The sequence below is a fragment of the Chlorocebus sabaeus genome, chromosome 24 (genome assembly GCF_047675955.1).
Source record: "Chlorocebus sabaeus isolate Y175 chromosome 24, mChlSab1.0.hap1, whole genome shotgun sequence".
NCBI lineage: Eukaryota > Metazoa > Chordata > Mammalia > Primates > Cercopithecidae > Chlorocebus > Chlorocebus sabaeus.
The window spans coordinates 47,241,311-47,260,592 of record NC_132927.1 but is presented as its reverse complement, the minus strand read 5'-3'; the positions used below and the strand labels follow the sequence as shown (position 1 = coordinate 47,260,592).

General features: G+C 44.9%; 1 protein-coding gene across 8 annotated transcripts in view; it reads right to left on the bottom strand.

The window, feature by feature from the left end:
* Nucleotides 1-1,274, bottom strand: part of PCNX1 (pecanex 1) — a 210,817-nt gene extending 209,543 nt beyond the window's left edge. For 5 of the 8 annotated variants that reach the window (XR_012090995.1, XM_073011117.1, XM_073011116.1 and 2 more), the window contains exon 1: nucleotides 1,071-1,274. Coding sequence is in view for 7 of the 8 variants with exons in the window: in XM_073011117.1 (XP_072867218.1) it covers nucleotides 1,071-1,223 (153 nt within the window). In the remaining variant the exon portion in view is untranslated. The remainder of the gene's footprint in view (nucleotides 1-1,070) is intronic. The other 3 variants (XM_007987162.3, XM_037984190.2, XM_037984191.2) reach the window with 1 other exon arrangement.
* Between the last annotated feature and the right edge of the window lie 18,008 nt (nucleotides 1,275-19,282).

The following is a 19,282-nucleotide window of genomic DNA, read 5'->3' as shown; positions in this document are numbered from 1 at the left end:
TTTTCTAACTCAGCACCCTGTCTCTAGCTCCACGAAGAACCTCAAAGTTAGCAGAAATATATTCAAACGAATTCTCCTAAAATAAAAAGCTCGGATCCTTTCCTCCCCTCTGACTACTTTAAAATTTTGTAAGAAGCTTTAAGTATCATCTCTGTCCACAAGAGTTTCCCTAACGCCCCACCCTAACCTAAAGTGCTTTAAAAACTGTGCTTAACAACTTTCAATGTCGCTTTAAAAACAGAGATGATTCAGAGAAGCTGATCGCACCGAATTCAGCAACAGGCAGTACTCTCCCTATTCCTATCCGCCAAAGGCCTTGAACCAACCCAAACAAATTCGCTGAAATGCCAGCCAGATTCCCCGTATCTCCCCGCTCCCTCCCCCAGGGAGGCCAGGAAGCACCACGGCCACCAACCACGGGGCTGAACAGAAAAGATCCGCTGCGAAGCACAACAACGGTTTTTTAGAGGCAGGAAGGTTCCGAGCTGGGTTTTCAGTCACCACCCAGGATCCCTAGAGGACGACCCCCACACGCACTCAGAGCAGAGCCGCACGGTCCCCCGCGCTCCCGGGGCTCCGCACGCGGATTAGCGGCGAAGCGGCGGGCGGCCTCTCCCGGGAGCCCCGGGCGAGGGCCGCGGCGGGGGCGGGCAGTGTCCGGTGCCCAAGGAACCCAGCGAGCCAAGGATGGATGCGGCGTCCCCTAAAGGCGCAGAGCGCTCGGCGCCTGCCACACAGCCCCACGGGCGGTGGGCCCCGACGGGGAAGGCCTAGCCGAGTGGCCGTGGGAGGGAACCCCAAGAAGGGGCCTAGGACGCTGCCGCTTCCCAATGAGCGGGCGGGGGCAGCCGGCGCGAGCTGCCGTGGGCTTGTTGCTCGTGTCACCGCCGAAACCAGGGAAGCCTCGAAGAGAGGAGTGGGAGCACGCAGCGCGGGCGGGGGAGCCTCACACCGAGCGGGTGGCGGCCCCCAGGGGACGAGACCCCGAGGAAGAGGAAGAGAGCGCGACCCCAGCAACGCCCCACCGGTTCGCGGGGAAGGAGCCACCCGCTCCCCGCCCCCACACTCACCATGTAGAGGGTGAAGGGCAGGCCCAGCAGAAAGAGCCACAGGTAGAGGTGCAGCGCGTTCACGAAGGTGGCCTGGTGCGGGTCGTAGTACCAGCCCCCGCTGAGCGCGGCCCACACCCCCTGTCGGAGGATCTGCAGCGTCTGCGACCCCATCCCCACCCGGCGCCGCCGCCGTCGCCGCCGCCGCCGCCGCCGTCCCCGCCCCGGCCCCAGCTCGGCCTCGATCGCCGGAGCCTGCAGCTGCCCCGTCTATCCCCCTCCGGAGCTCCGGGAGAGCGAGCCGGCGCCTCGGCGGTCGCTGGTACTGCTGCAGGAGGAGGAGGAGGCAGCGAACGAGGAGGAGGAGACCCGGGAGGAGGAGGCGGCGAGCGGCGGGGCGGAGGACGGCGGAGAGGAGGAGACCGGCCTCCGGAGTGCCGCCGCCATCTTGTCTCCTAACACCCGGAGCCGCGGCCCGGCCCCCGCCACCCGCGGCCCGCCAGCGCCCCCGCTGCCGCCGCCGCGACCCCCGCCGGCCGCCAGCCTTGGGCCCGGCAGAGAAGGAGGCCCGGCGCCCGGGAGCTACGGAGAGGAAGCCGCGCCCCCGGCAGCTCCTCCTCTCCGCTCCCTCCGCCCCCTGGGCCGGCTACCCGCGGGTGCGCGCCGCGCCTGGGCCGCCGCGGGCGCCTCCTGCTGACGTCCGGGGGAAGCGCGCGACAACGCGGCCCGGGGCCGGGGCCCCGGGGACTGCGGAGGTGCGGAGACGCGGCTGGCAGGTCCAGGGGACCCCATTCTGCCCGTGGTAGACTCCCTGGCAAGTTCACCTACCAGTCTCTAAACGGAGTCTTTCCGACTTCGAAACTAACAAACCTTGACTCCAGAAAAGCGTCCTGCCTGTCATTTATGATATTTACGAAAGACCTAGGAACAACTGAAGCTAACCACCTGAGATACTGAAGGCCTGGAAGAATACTGCAGGCTGATGACACTGTTGAAAAGTCATAAACGCACCCAAGTTCAGCAAGAACTGTGTTGGCCTGTGTGTGAGGAAAAAATAGCCACTTCCAGATTGGGAGAATGTACTACTTCCAAAGACAAGTTAATAGAAGTGGCACAGAACATGGAAGTACGGAGTGGACAGGTTACCATTTGAACGCGGTGACTGTATTTTTAAATGTGCTGTAACTAGCAGCCATTTTTATCAATGGGCCAATCTCAACAGGGTTGAAAAAGATTAACTGTGACGCCACCCCAAATTACAACAGGGTCTTGTAGGTCTCTTTTTATAGCTGTAAAAACGGAATCATTCTTGGCTCTGTGTAATGTTTATAAGGCGTGTCTGATCTCATTGAATAAAATTTTCTAAAAAAGAGTTTGAAGTTTGAGTTTATTGAAGTTTGGCTTTTATGGCAATAAAAGTACTCTGTATTCCCAGATTCAAGTTGCTATAATTAATGAGGGAAACAAGAGCCAAAGGAAATTGGTGATATTTTAAGAAGAGTAATGAAAAACCGTTACAATACCTCCCAGTGCCATACCACTTTATAGTTGCTCAAACACTGTCACACCCATTTCATTCAGACCTCAGGACAACCCTTTGAGGGCAGCATAGCAGCTATTGTTATTTTATGGATGAGAAAACCTGTAAACTCAAGTAAGTGATTGTCCAAATGCTTATGGCCACTTATTGCTCATAAGCAGTAAGTGGTTGAGAACTCTAAAACAAGCAGTTGTGCTAACTGCATGTACTGAACTTTGGAAGTTCATTTCTCAAGGCTCTCCACCTTATTATCCATTTCAGGTAAAAGTCTGAACTGATTAAGAACAGCTCAGCACCTTCTGGTTATCTGTGACCAGCTTAAATATATGACTAGTTGTCGTCAAAGTGCAAATTCTTAGGGCACCACTCCATAGAAACTCTGTGGGGTGGGACCAAGCAATCTGTTTTCACAAGTCCTCTGGAGGATTCTAATGTACCTTACCACTGTAGAACACCACACCGTCCCTAGCCTTGATTTGTTTATATCCTTATAACCACGAAGCCATTGAGTTCCAGTAAGATACCTTGAAATTGAGAGATGTGAGTAAACACTGGACAAAATATACTTTAAAATATATTTGTATATCTAAAACCAAAATTATGATTAAATAATGCAATTTTACAATTAAAATAGTGGCCTTGAACCTGGTGTCATAGATACCAGCTATTGTCAAGTTTTCATTTGTTTTCCCTAAAGGAGACAGGAAAGCTCTCTGGGAAGGTTTTGGAAGTAATCCCAACCTTTCCAACACAAAGAAAGATGTAAACAAGGACAAAATTCCAATACCACATCAGTTTCCACAACAGCAAAGATCCGCTATGGTTTAATATAAAAGGATTAACTGTAATGAGGGTGAGGTGGATGGGGAGAGATGGAAACTAGAACCAGATACATCCATGGAATCGGAGGCCAACCCAGCTGGTGTGATAAACGTTCAGCCAGAATGCGGTATCTGGAGGATATGGAACCGGCAGCAAGCCAGGAAGGCAGCCGGCATCAGGCCTGTTAAACAGAGAATGTGGGTGTTATAAGCCAATGGACAGCTGGAACACACAGCCTTGGAAAACCCAGGAGCGGGCAACAATTGGGAAATCATGGCAAGCCTTGAGAAAGTGTGTTGCTTATAGCAAGGCCCCAGCTTTAGTGCTGGGGTTTTCTAGTCTGCCCTTTAGTTTCTACAGGGAACTGATGAAAACAGATAAAATTCAGATCCTTGAGCTACTGAGATATTCACTGAAGGCCCAAGTTTGAGGACTCAACAGGACAAAACAAATACTCAAAGGCTGGATTTTGGGGGACAGAGTGAGACTTACAAACAAAGCAGGAGCCTGATACCTAGAACTAGGACCAAATTTCACACTGAGCATGGCTGCCTTATGTTGAAGTCCCAGAGTGTTAATATAAAGCTCTAGTTGCCCTCCAAAATGACTGGGATGGATCCCAGAGCCTAGAGGTGGGAGTCACATGGCAATAGCCACTGGGTGAAAAGGGGTTAGCAGGACTGGCAGGCCCAGAGAGTAGAAAAGGCAGTTAGAGACTACATCTTTCAGCTCTGGACTGGTAGGAGCATTTTAGAAAAATACTAATTAACTGACTTAGGGAGTAGCAATTGAAAGTATCCAGTGAAAAAGCTGACCTTTCCAAATGACTGAATCAGTCACTGGGGCAAGGGGGAGAAAGACAATCCTACCGTGCTCTCCGGAGTTCTCAAAATGTTTATGAATGCTGCCACAACAAGCTTCCTATTTTATAAACCAGAAGCTAAGGCACAGAGAGGCTAAATCGTTTGCCCAAGGTAGCACACTCTATCATGCCCATAAAACATAAGAGCAGGACAAAAATCCAGGGAACTAATTTTGCTAAGTGTTAACCCTCTTAGCCGTGCATAGAAGCCATTAATAATGTTACACTTAGCATGTCAAAGTTAGCAGCCATGACGTACTACCAAATCGCCATTTGACATTTGCTCATCTCTCGGCTAATCCTATTAAAATTATATTTTCTGACTAGCTCATAGTCCTCCTGGGGACTGAGAGTACTCGACAGCAGATGCTCTCTCCCGCCTGAAAAGGACAAAGCTGAATGTACAAAATCTAATAACCCCACCCAAGCCCACCTTGGAGCAGAGTCATGCAAACTGCAGCTCTGATCCATTTTTGTGTGGCAATTATCTACTTTAGACATTATGGCCCACACGTCCTGCCAACGATCCAGATGCAGTAAGTATCCACGTCTTCCCCCAGACCGGCCCCTTTTCTTGTCTTAGTGAAACCAACATTTTCCTGCTCACTCAGACTTGGAACTTCATATATCCTTCCCCAGTGTCTAGTCTCCACAATCTTTCTCCTGCTCAACCCTTCCTTTACGTTGCCAGATAATCATTCTGGCGAATCCCCGCATCAACTCATACCCAGCAGTCTCCTATTACCACCAATTTCTCCTCTTCTAAACCATTCTACCTTCCACCAACAAATTAATCTCCCTAATCCACTTTTCTTAAAAGCCTTTAATTCCCTTCAGGACTAAAGGGATACTCCTTAGCCAGGCAAAGTCCCCGGCAACCTGAATCACGATTTTCTCCAACTTAACTGCTGCTACTCCCCAGCATGAACCCTTTTTATTGGTGAATATCAGTATAACTATTTATGCTTATCAGCCCACTCATTTATTAATTTCTGCCACCGTGCTTTTACTGACACCATTTGCCTTACTTAGAAAACATTACCCCTCCACCTGCCTACTAAAATTCACTATGACTACTCCAAACACATTCTTCTATTTTTTGAACAGCCTAGAGCACTCACATGTTCCACTCATTTAGCACTTAATTATGTGCTACTTCAAATCCCTCCATCTAAACTGTACATTCCTTGAGGGCAAGGCACTTCTCAGCATGTTCCACAGGGCCTAGTAGAGAAAGCTGTTAGCATCAATTAACACTCAGTTCATATACATTGATTAAACAAAGCACAGAAACGAATGGCTTTCCAATTAGAGATTTTAATCTGATTTTTCTTTTTTCTTTTTCTTTTTCTTTTCTTTTTTTTTTTTTGAGATGGAGTCTTGCTCTTGTTGCCCAGACTGGAGTACAAGGGCGTGATCTCGGCTGACTGCAGCCTCTACCTCCCGGGTTCAAGCGATTCTCCTGCCTCAGCCTCCTGAGTACCCGCCACCACGCCCAGCTAATTTTTGTATTTTTAGTAGAGACAGGGTTTCACCATGTTGACCAGGCTAGTCTTGAACTTCTGACCTCAGGTGATCCACCCGCCTGGGTCTCCCAAAGTGCTGGGATTACAGGCGTAAGCGACCATGCCCGGCCTAATCTGTTTTATCATTCATTTGGTAACTCTTCAACATTTCAAAGCATTTCACCAGCTTAGAATAGCAGTTCAAGGAAGGAAAAAATAATATGAAATGAAGGCGAAGAGAATTTGGAAGAGAAGTCTGGGCGTGGTGACTCACACCTATAATCCCAACACTTTGAAAGGCCTAGCTGGAAGGATCACTTGAGCCCAGGAGTTCGAGACCATCCTGGGCAACATGGGGAAACCCCATCTCTACAAAAAATACAAAAATTAGGCCGGGCGCGGTGGCTCAAGCTTGTAATCCCAGCACTTTGGGAGGCCGAGATGGGCGGATCATGAGGTCAGGAGATTAAGACCATCCTGGCTAACACGGTGAAACCCCGACTCTACTAAAAAATACAAAAATCTAGCCGGGCGAGGTGGCGGTTTCCTGTAGTCCCAGCTACTCAGGAGGCTGAGGCAGGAGAATGGCGTAAACCCGGGAGGTGGAGCTTGCAGTGAGCTGAGATCTGGCCACTGCACTCCAGCCTGCGACAGAGCGAGACTCTGTCTCAAAAAAAAAAAAAAAAAAAAAAAAAATTAGCTGGGTGTGGTGGTGTGCACCTGTGGTCTTACCTATTCAGGATGCTGAAGCAGGAGGATCACCTGAGCCTGGGAGGTCGAGGATGCAGTGAGCTGTGATTGCACACTCTAGCTTCAGTGACAGACTTAGACCCTGTCACCAAAAAAAAAAAAAAAAAAAGGAAAGCAAAGAAAAGGAAAAAAAGAAGTGCCCTAGAATTCTTCCATGAATCTCTTTTAGCCATTTGCTGTGTACTACTTTAGATCACATCAGGAAAACAAATATCAAATGGAAACTTCCCAAATTTTGCATAATATAGTTATAAAATACCATCATCTGGATATGGAGCTAAACAAGTGAAAATAAAAGACTTTCTTACTAACTAGGAGATGATTCTTCTTGGAAATCTCAACCCAATCTCCTTTTTTTTAAATGTCAACTCCATATGATGAATAATGTAAAATATGTTTTTAGTGACACCAACTAGTTTAGTAATTCTTGTTATGGTTTTGTGTCATCCTGAGAGTGTCTTCTGTTATGTCTCAAAAAACTAATTCACTTTTCTTAAACTTACCACACTTTGGGAGCAGGGCGATGAAAGGAAAGGGAAAGCTTACAAGATATTGTGAAATTCTCCAAATATTGTGAATCCCTAAATTAAAAATAATATACACATGCATTGTTTTTCATCTTTTGATATTAAATGATTCTTCTATGACAGTCTGATGTCTAATGTGCTTCACTATATCACATGAAAGAGCTTGTTTATCTTTTTTGTTTTGTTTTTTTTTTTTGAGACAGGTTCTCACTCTGTCACCCAGGCTAGAGTGCAGTGGTGCGATCTCAACACTGCAACCTCTGCCTTCTGGGTTCAAATGATTCTCGTGCCTCAGCTTCCTGAGCAGCTGGGACTACAGGAGAGCACCACTACGCCCAGCTAATTTTTGTATTTTTTGGTGGAGACGGGGTTTCACCATATTGGCCGGGCTGACCCCAAACTCCTGACCTCAAGTGATCCGCCTGCCTCAGCCTCTCAAAGTAGTGGGATTATAGGCATGAGCCAGCATGCCCGGCCTTGTTTATCTTTCTATTTCGGCGGGGGTAGCATAATTCCAGCAGGACTTACTAGGCCAACTGATGTGGTCTGATGATTCTCTGAAGAGTTCACCCCCTGTGTTAGTAGCTACCAGTGTCATCCCAAGCGCCTCCCTGTAGTTAAGGAGAAATGCCAAGCGCCTCCCTGTAGTTAAGGAGAAATGCCAAGCGCCTCCCTGTAGTTAAGTAGAAATGAGAGTTGTCGCCTTTGGAGGCCAGATGTCTGTCTCCTCTGGCAAGGAACACCAGGAACATCCCTTGGTGAGAAGGTGGTGTTCCTAATGGAAAGAGCCTGGGGACTGGAATCAGATGAACCTGTGTTTTAATCCACCTTCTGCTACTTTCTAAATTAGTCCTAGCCCCGAGGCAAGGAATCCAAGCAGAATTGAAGAGTCCTGGGGAATTCAAGGTTGCAGACTCATTGCATTTCATTTTGATGGCTGGAGCTTTTTTCTAATGACAAAAAGAACGTCCCAGTGACGTCATAAAAAGATCTTTCCCTTGGAGATTTTTCACTGCTTTCTTTATGGAAACCTTGACAGTACATGGGAACATATTTCTTATTAGTTTTTCTTTTTTTGTCCATTTGTTTGGGGTTTTTGATTTTTAGCGGGGTTTTTGTTTTGCCTTACCTACTGTCACCAGGATTCAGTAGCTGTTAATATACATAAGTATTTTCTAATTATGTACAAATATATGTTTTGTATTACATTATAGGAGGGTGCTATATATCAGTATAAAATCTCTCAAATTAGTAAAGATCATGACGCAAAGTAAAACCTCCCTGTTCTTCCAGTTTTCTTGCTCCCTTTATCTCAATATTTCCTTCCTGTAAATTCATTATATGCTTAGGTCCTATGACGAGTGTTTCTCAATGTGTATAGTCCATGAATGACCCCAAGTCAAAATCTTCTGTTAAAAACAGAATCCTGGCCGGGCGCGGTGGCTCACGCCTGTAATCCCAGCACTTTGGGAGGCCGAGATGGGCGGATCACGAGGTCAGGAGATCGAGACCATCCTGGCTAACACAGTGAAACCCCGTCTCTACTAAAAATACAAAAAATCAGCCGGGCATGGTGGCGGGCACCTGTAGTCCCAGCTACTCGGGAGGCTGAGGCAGGAGAATGGCATGAACCTGGGAGGCGGAGCTTGCAGTGAGCCGAGATTGTGCCACTGCACTCCAGCCCGGGTGACAGAGTGAGACTCCGTCTCAAAAAAAAAAAAAAAAAACCACACAGAATCCTAGAGCCAGGTGCCATGGTGCACACTGATAATCCCAGCTATTTGGGAGGTTGAGATGGCATGATCACTTGAGCCCAGGAAGTTGAGACTAGCCGAGGCAACATAGTGAGACCACATCTCCAAAAACAAACAAACAAACAAACAAGCAAGCATATAATCTAAGTTATGGTGCATTATACATAGGGTATTGAAAAACTCCCTCAGTGTTGGGTATCTCTGAAATAGTTAGTATAAACACCTATTGTTTTCTATCTTTTGATATTAAAAGATAGAATTCTAAGCAGCCAATAGAATACTAAAGTATCTTTTAATGAACTAATAAGGATTGATCTTTAAAATATATGGTGAAGTGGCTGGGTGCTGTGGCTCACACCTGTAATCCTAGCACTTTGGGAGGCTGAGGCAGGTAGATTGCTTGAGCTCAGGAGTTCAAGACTAGCCTGGACAACATGGTGAAACCACATCCCTACCAAAAAAAATATACAAAAAATTAGCTGGATGTTGTGGTACATGCCTGCAGTCCCAGCTACTTGGGGGGCTGAGGTGCAAGGATCATGTGAGCCCAGGAGGTCCAGGCTGCACTGAGCTGAGATCATGCCACCGTACCCAAGTCTGGGTAACAAAGTGAGATCCTGTCTAAAAAAAAATGTGTATGTATATATATATATTTTTTTATTTATTTATTTATGAAAAAAAGTATAGAACAGCATGTGTCTAAGAGAAAAGAATATATTGCTTGTGATTATCTGTGTACTGAATGTCCCTAGCAGAACATGTGAGAAAATGGCAGCAGGAATTGCCACAGCGGTAAGAGACCTTACTTTTGATTGTATATCTTTTTTCTTAATGAATTTTACATCATGCACATGTTATCCTTTTCTTTCTTTCTTTCTTTTTTTTGAGACACAGTCTCACCCTGTCACCCAGGCTGGAGTGCAGTGTCAGTCCCCTCAATCTCCGCCTCTTGAGTTCAAGCCATTCTCGTGCCTCAGCCTCAGTAGCTGGGGTTACAGGCAGGCACCACCACACCCAGCTAATTTTAGTAGAGTCAGGGTTTCACCATGTTGGCCAGCCTGGTCTCAAACTCCTGACCTCAAATGATCTGTCCACCTTGGCCTCCCAAAGTACTGGGATTACAGGCCTGAGCCACTGCGCCTGGCCCACGTTACCCATCTTTAAAAAGTAATAACCTGGGGGAGAAAGCTGATTCCTACCTTGTACCCAAGACTTGCTAAATTGAAATCTCTCACATGGAGCCTGGAGACATGCATTTTTAACAATCTTCTTTATTATTCTGCAAACTGGTATTGAGAAGCACTGTCCTTGGCCTTTCCTTTTTAAACACTTCTTTCCTCTTTTCTTTCCTCTGAGCTTCCTACCATCACCACCACCACCTCTTCTCCTCCCCTCATTTCCCCATCCATGGTGGATCTCATAGTTTTGCAATTCAATCATGCCACGGCTAGTGATTTTTCACTCCTTTCTCCCCAACCTTACCATCGGCCAAAACTATGGCACTGGATGGATTTGCTTTCTCTGCCACCAGCATGCAGGCTAACACTTTCCAGGTTGTGACCCTGTTACCTGGACTCCTCCTGGCAGTTCTCCGGTTCTTACTCTGCACTTCTTGTGTCTTTCTTAATGACTTTTAAAATCTCACCAACATCTTTCACACAACCCACACCACCCTGGCTCCCATAGAAAACACAGAGGGTGTTGGACTGTAATTCCTCAGTCTCCTGCCCCCTCCCACTTATAAATTTATTCATCTATACAGTCATCCTTCGTTTTCTTTTTTCCTTTTGCAGTGTTGTTCTGCCTAAGAAAATGGCTTCACCTGTGCTCTCCACCCCACCACCTAAACCCTACTGGGTTTGTTAACCTTGGTCCCTCAGGTACCACCAGCTTTCCCTTTCTGCTGGCACTTTCCTCCAGCCCAGAAGCAGGCACTCTTATCCTCAGGGCTACTTCCTCCTCTCCCTCGCAGCCAACTGTCTTAAGAGTGAAACAGTGTCTTTCACCTGCCTTGACCTTCACTCTCATCACTGCTTGTGCCCATGTCATCAATGATTTCCTAGTTGCCAAATCCAGCAGGCATTTTTCAGTCCCCGGCTTATTTAATCTCTTTGCTTCCAGGTCACTGCTCCCTCTTCCTGGTTTCCTCCTCTCTAATTACCCTAGACTTGAGTCTCCTTTATGGAATCCTCATCTCCCCTCTACTTCTCAGGGTTGTCAGAAAATAAATAAGGGGAAAAATATCTCATCCACTTCAGCATTCTTTTTGATCCCGAAGATGATGAGACAGCCTCCCAACCTGAATTATGTAGTGACCCTCAGCCTGTGGAATGACTAGGAAATGAAAACAAATTCCTTATGAGGGGTGATTAGAAATATGACACCTCAAAAATAATGTGAAAAATCATTGTCTGAAGAACAGAAAAATGAGCTCTGCTTTAAACATGACAGCTGTATTCTAAATTTGCTTTTGGGGTTTTGTTTTAAATCCGTCAGTCCTAATAGCCTCGAGTTTACTAGGAATTCTTAAACTTCGTAATCTCTAATTTATGCAGAGGTTTTATAAGCATTTATTTATTTATCTATCCATTCTTCCTTCAGACTTGTATTTTGAAAACCTGACAACTTATTGAGAGTTTGCTCGGGCCAGCCTCTCTATGATTTTATATCCAATTGGTCTTTTGTGTTTAGTTTTAATCCTAAAAGTAACACATTCATGGTATTTTTATCTGAGAAAATATAGGAAAGAGAGAGAAAGCTTAGTTAATAGGCCCACTACCCAATCACAACCAGTGTTAAAGTGTGATAACTTTTGTCCTGGTGTCTCCAGCCTTTCTCCCCTCTGCTTCTGTACTATATTCTAATTGGAGTTCATAGCCTGATTTGGAAAGTTTTTATATCAACACATGCCATGTGCTTTGGCAGTTTGCTAAGTCTGAGAAACTTCAGAGACATTTTTTCCTTCTGACTTACCCATGTGTTTCACTTAGATTCTTGGAAACATTCTCTATGCTACATGGCTACTAGCCTGCAGCTTCAAGTAACAGAAAATTCTATTCAAACTCACATCGACAATAAGGAAGATGATTGCTTCATACAACTGGAAGTCCAAGAGGCAAGCAGGCTGCAGGAGCAGTTTAATTTAGTGGCTCTGAATCTATCTCTCTGCAATGCCCTGTGATGACCTCCTATGTGTGTTGGCTTTGGCCTTAGCTGGCTTCTCTCATGGAGGCAAAATGGCTATAGCCATTACAGGTTTCACATAGCAATGCCATCAATTAGAAGTTCACCTAAGAGCAAGGAAATTTCCCTCCCAGGAACTTCCAACATACCTTTGGTTACATCCTTATTCTTGAGTCAACCCCTGTCCTTAGGGCACTGCCATACACTGACTCATTCTGGCCTGGGTTCCCGAACCAATTACTGCCCAGGAGAGTGGAATTATCCTTAGATCAGTCAGTCCCAAATGTGAGCTGAAGTATAGGGGATATGCTGGGAGGGATAAATGCCTACATAAAACTGAATTGTGTTAGGATTCAGAGAGGAGGAAGAGATGCTGAAAGCCTGTTTCAGAACACCGTCATCAAACACACATATTGTCAGATTTTTGGATCTTTGGTAATTTGGTAATTGAAAAATGATGGCTCTGTGTAGCTTTAATTTGAATTTCTCTGTTGTGAGTGAGACTGAGCCACTCGCATGTTCCTAGGAGCCATGTGTACTTTTTCTCCTCAGGTCCTGCCTGTTCATATTCTGTGCCAATTTTTCTTTTCTTTTTTTAAATTTTAACTCTTACTTTAGATTCAGGGGGTACATGTGCAGTTTCGTTACAGAATATATTTCCTGTTACTGCAGTTTGGTGTATGATTGAGCCTGTCACCCAGGTAGTGAGCATGGTACCCAATAGATAGTTTTTCAACCCTTGCCCCCCTTTCTTCCTTCCCTCCTTGTAGTCCCCAGTGTCTATTGTGCCTGTCTTTATGTCCAGGTGTACTCAATGTTTAGCTCCCACTTATAAGTGAGAACATGTGGTATTTGGCTTTCTGTTTCTACATTAGTTGGCAGCTGTATCCATGTTGCTTAAAGGACATGATTTCATTCTTTTTTGTGGCTGTGTAGTATTCCATGGTGTATACATGGCACATTTTCTTTATCTAGTCACTGCTGGTGTCTTTGTCAATTTTTCTATTGCATTGTATGTCTTTTGCTTTCTTATTTGTAGGAGCTCATTATATGTTAGGGAAATTAGTTTTTGGTCTGTAATAGAGCTAGGCATATTTTTGCAGTTTGTCATTTTTTGACTATGTTTATGCAGAAATTTTGATGTTGAAAGATTGAATTTATCAATCTTTTATAATTCTGGATTTAATGTCATCATTAGAAATGCCTTCTCCACTTTAAGGTGAATAACTCTCTTTTAGTTTTTTTCCAATACCGTGATGGTATCATTTTATGAATTTAAATATTAATATCTACTTGGAATTTGTCCAGGTCAGGTGTAAGGAATAAATTCAACTTTGATATTTTTCTTATTTGATTGACTTTCATATTATACTGTTCCATGATGACAGCTGCTTCTTGTTTTGTGACACTCAACGTTTTGCCAATATTCTCTACAGTTGTTTTAAAAATCTAAGTTTTCATCGACTTTAATTAGAAAAACAGTAACTCACAGAGTTTCTGTAAGTTACCGTAGGCCATGATATATTTTAGAGGTTGGGGAAAGGATTTCTTTGAAATCACACAAAGAGTAATGCTTGTTGCATTTTAATAATTGTTGCTCTTCGGAAATGTGCTTACTCAGGTCCTTTACTCACTATGCAAATCATTAAAAACAATAACATACGGTTCAGTGATTTAAGGTACTTAAAACTGGCACATTAAAAGTTCTACTTGTCAACTTAGGCCCTTTTTAGATGTGGGATGATGAATCTTTTTTACTCTCCTATAGGACTGGGGGAGGTAGTTTGTCCTTGGTTGCATTCTAAGACTATGCCGAGTCCCAAAGTCTTTCCTTGTTGTTGGAGACAGAGTCTTGCTCTTTTGCCCAGGCTGAAGTGCAGTGGCGCAATCTCAGCTCACTGCAACCTCCACCTCCTGGGTTCAAGAGTTTCTCCTGGCTCAGCCTCCTGAGTAGCTGGGATTACAGGCATGCATCACCATGCCTGGCTAATTGTTTTGTATTTTTAGTAGAGGCAGGGTTTCGCCATGTTCACCAGGCTGGTCTCGAACTCCTGGCCTTAAGTGATCTGCCTGTGTCGGCCTCCCAAAGTGCTGGGATTACAGGCATGGGCCACCATACCCAGCAAGCCCCAAAATCTTAATCAAGAAACAACCCACCATGGGGGAATGAAGCCCCCGTTAAGACTATACAGGATAGGGGAGCCCACCAGCAAAGACAAACAGAGACACATCTCTGTTCCTTAAGCTGTGGATTTTGACAGTGGGACTGGCCAAATCCAAACACTCAGAAACACTCTGCTTAACTGCCTTTCACTGCACGGAGAATGAAATATGCATTGTGATTCTCTAGTGGGATAGAAACTAACGTCTATCCATAACAACAGGATGTCATGGTCACTGCTGAGTAGAAATCTTTTGACAAGTACAAACAGACCTCTGCTGTAGCACTGTCACATTGCATTATAGTTATTTGTTTACTTTTCCGTCTTTCCCAGGAGCCTGGGATTTCTTTAAGAGCGGAAGCTCTTTGTCTTCTTTGAACCCTATAGCTTAGTACACTCACCCCTGTGTGTTGGAATGTGCTCATTGTATGCTCTTTCTCTATGTGGGCACTCTACTTACACATCCCACTCTTTAGTACTCACTGTCAAGCAGCCACCATGTGTCAGCCACTGAATGAAGGCACTTCACATCACTGCCTTTTAAAAATTCTCACAATAGTTCTCTGAGGTAGGTACTTCTATTTTCCCCATTGTAATAGTGAGGGAACTAAGGGAAAACAGATAGGTCAAGTGACTTGCCCATGGTCATACGGATAACAGGTGATGGAACCAAGACTCAAACCCCAAGTGGTCTAACTCCAGTTAGACCAGTGCCCACTGCTCACAACAGCTACACTCCATTGTTTCTCCCCAGTGTGTTGGGAAGAAAATAAATTTTATATAAAACAAGTACATACATTTTGCCTTCTAGAAGAGTGGCATAATTTATCTCCTGGGATATGAGTTGTTTTTGTGATTGCTGTTGTTTGTTAGAAAAATGCTTTGATGTTCCTATTTCAGTAATCCCACTCCCACTCCACCCAGGGCAGTGAAACAAAGAAGGCTAAATTAGTTTGTATGAGAGAGAAATAGGAATTTGTGGGGTTTTCGCTGGCTGCTCAGAGAGATTGCCTAAGGATCTGAAAAGAAGATTGAGATATGAGAGGGTGGAGAACTCTGGCCACTCCACGGGCCAGCTAAATCCTACACAAGTTCAAGGGCAGCAGGAAATATCCTTTGGTGAGGAAGACTTGAGAAATTCAAAAACAACGCTGACCTATCAGCAATGCTTTGCAACCCACAATAAGCATATGTAAGGGGGATTTTTCAGGCAGGAAGAAAGAAAAATCATATCCAAAGTGAAACAGAATGGTCCAGGCAGTCGGGGGGAGGGCAGCAAAGGCAGGGGCTGAAAGCAACAGTTTGGAACAGGCCGTAGCAGTGAATCAAGCAAAGAGTCTCTCAGCCCACAACCAAAACAAAGTCACCCATCAACCTACAGGAAATATTGTAACTTTCTACCATGGGCTGGGGGACTTGAACAAAACTGTCTCCCAGGTCAGGCTCACACCTGTGATCTCAGCACTTTGGGAGGCCAAGGCGGGTGGAATTGCCTGAGGTCAGGAGTTCGAGACCAGCCTGGCCAACATGGTGAAACCCCATCTCTACTAAAAATACAAAAATTAGCCGGGCGTAGTGGCACATGCCCGTAATTCCAGCTACTCGGGAGGCGAAGACAGGAGAATTGCTTGAACGCGGGCAGCAGAGGTTGCAGTGAGCCAAGATCGCACCACTGCACTCCAGCCTGAGCAACAGAGTGAGATTCTGTTTCAAAAACCACCACCACCACCACCAACACAACAACAAAACTGTCTGCCAAAATCTGAGGACATGGGGATATCTGGTTATAGTAACACTCTTTTTTTCCCTTCTGTAAATGAACCCCGTTGCAGTTTGCTCAGCTGCATCAGATAACAATTTCTACCAAGGTGCTTATCATTTTAATGTCAGTGTAGATTAGGGCTTCATTAACCTCAGCCCTGTTAACATTTGGGGGTGAATAATTATTTGCTGCAGGGATAAAGGCTGGGCATTGTAGGATGTTTAACAGCAATAGCATCTCTAGCCTCTACCCACTAGATGCCAATAGCTTTAACACTGCAGCCCTAAGTTGGGAAAATCAAGAAGGTCTTCGGATATTGCTGAGTATCTCATGGAAGATAAAAAGCTCTTCTCCTCCCCGCCATTGAGAACCTGTTGTGTAGATGTAGATCTTTATTTAGTGCAAACTCATATCCTGTGTTCTTGCATCAAAATATGCCTTTTTTAACGTTAAAAAAAAAAAAAAGCAACAACACAAGTTTATGTAAAAATGGCTCCCAAACATTTCGAGTGTTTCTACTATCACACTAGCTTGTCCAACCTCCGAATTTCTGGGGAGTGGCCAGGAGTGGTGCTGCAGCAAATTCCCAGTTTTTCAAGAACGTTTACACTGTATTTGTGTCGTAAGAGTGTTTCAGTTTTCGATTGCCTGTATCTGCAGACACTGTAGTAGTATCGCCATTAACAGAACACTGTCGTTTTGATCTTACATACAAATAAGAATTGAGAGTTGGTTATACAAGCTTTCCCTATAAGCAAGAGTCCATTAGAAGTTTCATTGTAAGCGAAGCGTATGTGTTAGGGATGAGTATCCAGCTATGATACATAGCAGGGCTTAAAGGTAGTGTGTGCACTACCATAGTCAGATCTGTCAGGAAGGCTGCACGATGAGCCACATTCTCCACTGATGTCTTTTGGAGATATTCAAAATGGATGATATTCACACAAGCAGGCACACTGTCATAGGAAAACTTAGATTCAAACTTTGGTGAAACCCAGTATTTTCCAGGGAGGAAAACAAGACAATAACTTATAATCACAACAACTATTATTATCTCCACCAGCCATGGTCTTTTAGTGCTATTGCACAGCTATAACTGCTGTATGTGATTACCCAGATAGCTTGCTGCAATTTGACCCATTCTTTCCGCTCAAAAAATGCACTTTAGGCTGGGGGCGGTGGCTCTCGCCTGTAATCTAAGCACTTTGGGAGGCCGAGGCAGGTGGATCACCTGAGATCAGGAGTTCAAGACCAGCCTGGCCAACATCCCCGTCTCTACCAAAAATACAAAAATACAAAAATCAGCCATGGTGGCGCATGCCTGTAACCCCAGCTACTAGTTCTGAGGGGGTGCTGAGGCAGGAGGATCACTTGAACCTGGGAGGCAGAGGTTGCAGTAAGAGATCGTGCCACTGCACTCCAGCCTGGGCGACAGAGCAAGACTCCATCTAAAAAAAAAAAATTAAAAAAAAATGCACTTCAATACAAGAAAATGAGAGACTCTGACTTAAGATTCTAAATTATCACTATCAAATATAATTCTTTTGTTAATGATGAATTCTTGTGTGAAACATCTCACAACTGATTGCCATGCAGTGGAACAGAACCTGTTTACTGGGAAGGGTGTAGGATTGGGATTCAGAGAGGCTGTGTTCACTTCTGGATTGTAACTCACTGCCTGTTGCTTAAGAAAGCAAGTCTATTTCCTCATCTGTGGAATGCATAAAATAACCTCTTTATCTCAGGCTTACTGAGAGAATTAAATCAGGTTTGAAACAGTATGCTGTAAATTGCCAGGCAAGTGTCAATCATTGCCATTGTCTCCCACAACTACCAGTTCTTTGCATGGGCCACCATGTCTGTAGCATAGCCCCATAGAGTGTCTGGATTTTTCCTGCTACAAGCCCACAGAAAACCCTCCTCAGTGATGCAATACATATGTTAATTTCTTAAGGTTAAAAAATCATTTCTCTAAATTGAGGTGAGTTGATACACTTTTCCAACCCAAATGTCAGGTCTATTTCAGCAGCTGCTAAAGGAAATAAATTACCCCTACTCCTATTTCTCTCTGCTCCTGCAGAGTAAAACAGCAGCTAAAAATCAAGATTCTCTGACACTATTTCCTTTCTCAGCATTATAGGCCGATATCTGGGATCTGACATTAACCATTAGGAATTTCTTCAGCAGCAGCAGACTGGGAAAAGCAACTGCCAGTACTAAAGGAATACATTAAAACTCTTAAAAAAGAAAAAGTCACGAAGATAGATGAATATGCTGAGTTGACTCACACTCTTCGATATAGAGTAATCATCTTGATAGTGACATTCATCCTGACTATGCTAAACAGGTGACCTATTCTATCAGTGATGGCATCCAGAGCCATTGAAACACAATGTACATCATTATGTCGTATATGAGGGGAAACTTTACTAAGGTTCCAAGATCCCAAGGGTTTTAATTAACAGGAAAATTTGATTCAATAGTAGTCATTTAAAAAATGAAAGGAAAACAAGGGGAGGGAGTGATAAGGGTGGGAAGCATAGACAGGAAGCTGTATAAAATGCCCTGAAGGCTTGAAGTTGGCAGTGTTATAAGTCAGGGCCAGATTAGCTAGGAGACTGAAACAGCCATAGAGAAAGAGTCCGGGAGCTACCAACGCAACCATTCTAATCATGTTATCTCATCAAGCCAACTCCACTTCCTTTCTTTATCGTCTACTTTCTAAGTGCTCACTAGTGGCTCCACTACCAGCTTCCCTTGCAGAAATAAGAGGCTCAACTATTCCTGTTGGGGTAAAAATGATGAGAAAAATGTCTCCGGATATTTCTGACTCTCTTTTCTCCACTCCCATGAACATCTCTTCTCTCCGCCCCCATGAACATCTCTTCTCTCCACCCCCATGAACATCTCTTCTCTCCGCCCCCATGAACATCTCTTCTCTCCACCCGCACGAACATTGGGCTCCCCCGCCAGGGCCCCAATTCTGCTTTTCTTCGCTTAAAAAAACTTCAAACCAGGCCGGGTGCAGCGGCTAACACCTGAATCCCAATGCTTTGAGAGATTCAGGTGGGCAGATCCCTTGGGCCCAGGAGTTCGAGACCAGCCCGGGCAACATGGCAAAACCCTGTCTCTACAAAAAATACAAGAAATGAACTGGGCATGGTGGTGTGCATCTGCAATCCCAGCTGGGGTTACTCAGAAGGCTGAGGTGGGAGGATCAACTGATCTTGAGAGGTCAAGGCTGCAGTGAGCCATGATCACACCACTGCATTACAGCTTGGACGATGGAGTGAAACCCTGTCTCAAAAATAAAAAAATTAAAAAAAAAAAAACCTTAGATCATCCCTTTTCTGTGAAGCCTTCCTT